Raw genomic sequence first — 3,243 nt, forward strand, 5'->3', positions numbered from 1 at the left:
TAAGATATTTTGGATGAAAACCGGGAGGCTTGTGACTGCCAAGTAAATTACACTGTCAAGGTCCAGAAAAGTATGAAAGGCATCGTCAAAATAGTCCATCTGCCAAGCGACGAGAATACTTTTTGTACGCAAAGAAAACAAAAATAACGACTTTATTCAACAATTCGTCTCCTCTGTGTCTTTCCGCATCAATGTAGCGCCATTTTGGAGAATATCCGCTTACACAGAAGAGCGTACGCTGCTTGCGTTCAGTGGTTATTCTCAAAAATGGCACTACAGTGATGCGGAGAGACACAGAGGAGACAAATTGTTGAATAAAGTCGTTATTTTTGTTTTGTTTGCGTACAAAAAGTATTCTCGTCGCTTCATAATGTTACGGTTGAACCACTGATAGCAGATGGACTATTTTGACGATGTCTTTCATACTTTTCTGGACCTTGACAGTGTAATTTACTTAGCAGTCAATGGGACAGTCACAAGCCTCCCGGTTTTCATCCAAAATATCTTAAATTGTGTTCCGAAGACGAACGAAGCTTTTAGGGGTTTGGAACGACATGGAGGTAAGTGATTGACAAAATTTTGAAAAAATGAAATGTTCTTCTAATTTTATTCTCTGATATCCTCATCTCTTGCAGAGGAATCGAATGGGTTAGTCTGACTAGTTTTCTGTCCTTCGCCACCTCTGTTCCCAACAACCTTGGACTTGTGAGGAATGAACTGCAGCATGTGGACTTACGCACAGGTAAAGCACACACACAGACACGTTACACACTGGTATTTTTATGTTGATTGAAAAAATGACTGTTCATTTTCAGTGGTATTTCATTATTCAAACATCGCTGCTGCAATTGTTAATACTCAAGTTTAGCAAACCCATTCACACCCAGAATGCTTACAACAACAATAACTATATTTCTGTCATGACAACTCTCGGAAAGATTGGCATGGTATGGACATGACAAAGTCAATGTACAGTGCACAGCATAAATAAGTACACCCCCTATAAAACTTAACAAATTCGGCAATTACTCTTTACTTAGAAGACATGTTAGGGTTCTTTGGAGAAGTAATGTTCCAACAAGCCTGCTTGATTAATTACCAAAGAAGAATGCCAAAATTATTCCGCAAAATAAGATTTTCTTATCAAAGTGATAACATTTTGTGTTGCAAAAATGAGTACCCCCCCCTGAAAGTTACTAAAAAAAAAAAAAAAAAAAAAAAAAGTGTATAGGTTTAAGGCTATTTTTGATCAACAGGTAAGTATATTGAACCAAAACTTTTAAAGACATGTAACTTCCTGACAATTAAAAGTGTTATATAGCCCACTGAATCATACTCAGACTTAATGCTGGCAGCAGTGGAACCACTTGAGAGGGAACTGCCAGGTGACTTATTTCTTAGCATAAAAGAGGACAATGGTACAAGAGGAATACCAAATTATTGTTTTAAGTGTGAAAATATAGCAGAAGTAGCACCAACATTCAAAAACAATGGACTTGTGATAAGGCTCCTGAAATAATCAGGTCTTCACTTTAAGTTTTCATTTAGTGATGAGTGATTTTTTTGCTAGAAAAAGAGCAGGAGAAACATTGTGAAAGTGTCTCAGAGCCGGCAAAAGCTGTGAAAAGAGTGAAACTTTATCTCACAGAGTATGACGCAGCCTGCAGAAGTGACATGCATCAGTATACTTTAAGTTCTGGGGGACATACTAAGTACTAGAATATTAGAAATTTTCTGAATTAAATCTAGGGTGTACTCATTTCTGCAATCCTTCATTTAAACAAAATTGGCTAATTTACTTATCGTACAGAAAATATTGGCATATATTTTGTTGTTTTTGTTGAGTATATGTTTAATATGTTTGAATTTTGCCATCGTTCCATGAATTATATTAGTGATCATTAAGAAAATACATATTTTATATTTATTCAGAGGGGGTGTACTCATTCATGCTGTGCACTGTATTTGGTCTTGGCGGAATAGATCTACAACACTGCTGCTGCTGCCAATACATCTACAGAAATGCTGTTCTTTTCTTTGCGCACAAAAAGTATTCTCGTAAAATTACTGTTGAGCCCCTGATGTCACATGGACTATTTTACCGATGTCCTTGCTACGTTTCTGTGCCTTGATTGTGGTAATTTGTGTTCCGAAGATGAACTAAGGTCTTACAGGTTTAGAACGACATGAGGGTTAGTAATTAATGACAGAATTTTCATTGTTGGGTGAACTATCCTTTTAAGAATTCATCTATATTTAATTTAGAATTTAGTATTTGGTAACTTTATTCTATGTCTGTATATTTCCTACTTGCTGAAGGGCACAGGAAAAATATAACAATTATTATAATGAGTGTATGTGAAGCAGTGGTCGTCACTATTTTTTTCATGGGAGGAAATGATAGGGCAAAGTCAATCGGAGAGCCACTTTTACCGCGAAGTATCAAAAGTTACATCCAGTCATAAATAGCATGTCTTTTTATCAATCTGTCATATGCAATGCAATGCAATACAAAAGGGGCTTTCATTCTTTATCTTTTACCAGTCAAATTTGTAACTGAGACAAGATTATTAAAAAAAAAGCAGGATTACCTTAATGCTGGAAAGACCTTAATTTATTTTATTTTTTTATACTAGCCCATCATGTATCTAACCGTCCAAGTGCACATTCGGCGTTAAGAGCTGTTAAGATTAAAACTGGCAACTCCGCAGTGAGTCAGTGTCATGGACGTAGGACAGAGCAAGTGTAAATATATTTTTTTAGTCTATATTTCCATCTTGTAAATAGAGATCGACCGATATATCGATTTACCGATATTTTTCCAGATATTTAGGCATTTTACCATAATCGGATATCGGTTTTGTAATATCGGATTCACTGATAAACGCCGCCATCTTGTGGGCGTTTTGAGAATTGCACGCAGGATCGCCATTGCAGCGCGTATGAGGGGAGACGAGACAACAACAACGGCGTGCAGGTACTTGATATAGTTGCTATAGTTTTTTTTTAACATAGCCATTTATGCACAAATTAGATGCATTATATAAATGCCTGATATGTAGTTTATGCAGCTTGGCTCTAAGAAATAGAGGCCAACTCACGGAGTCACGTAAGATAATCCGTCAAGTCCTGTCCCAATAAAGACATAACTTTGCCTGAATTAAATAATATGCAGCCATGAATGAGCACATATTGGAAATAAAAGCGCTGAATTGAATTCTCTCTCTGTTGTCTATGCTCATC

The 3,243-nt window shown here is 36.5% G+C and overlaps 1 protein-coding gene across 2 annotated transcripts in view; it reads left to right on the top strand.

Annotated features, from left to right (window-relative positions):
* Positions 1-3,243, top strand: part of wdr11 (WD repeat domain 11) — a 140,106-nt gene that overhangs the window by 53,603 nt on the left and 83,260 nt on the right. For both annotated transcript variants that reach the window (XM_016507319.1, XM_016507320.1), the window contains exon 12: positions 636-742. In XM_016507319.1, the coding sequence (XP_016362805.1) occupies positions 636-742 (107 nt within the window). The remainder of the gene's footprint in view (positions 1-635; positions 743-3,243) is intronic.

Source organism: Sinocyclocheilus anshuiensis, unplaced genomic scaffold (assembly GCF_001515605.1).
Source record: "Sinocyclocheilus anshuiensis isolate Anshui unplaced genomic scaffold, SAMN03320099.WGS_v1.1 scaffold1938, whole genome shotgun sequence".
Taxonomy (NCBI): Eukaryota; Metazoa; Chordata; class Actinopteri; order Cypriniformes; family Cyprinidae; genus Sinocyclocheilus; species Sinocyclocheilus anshuiensis.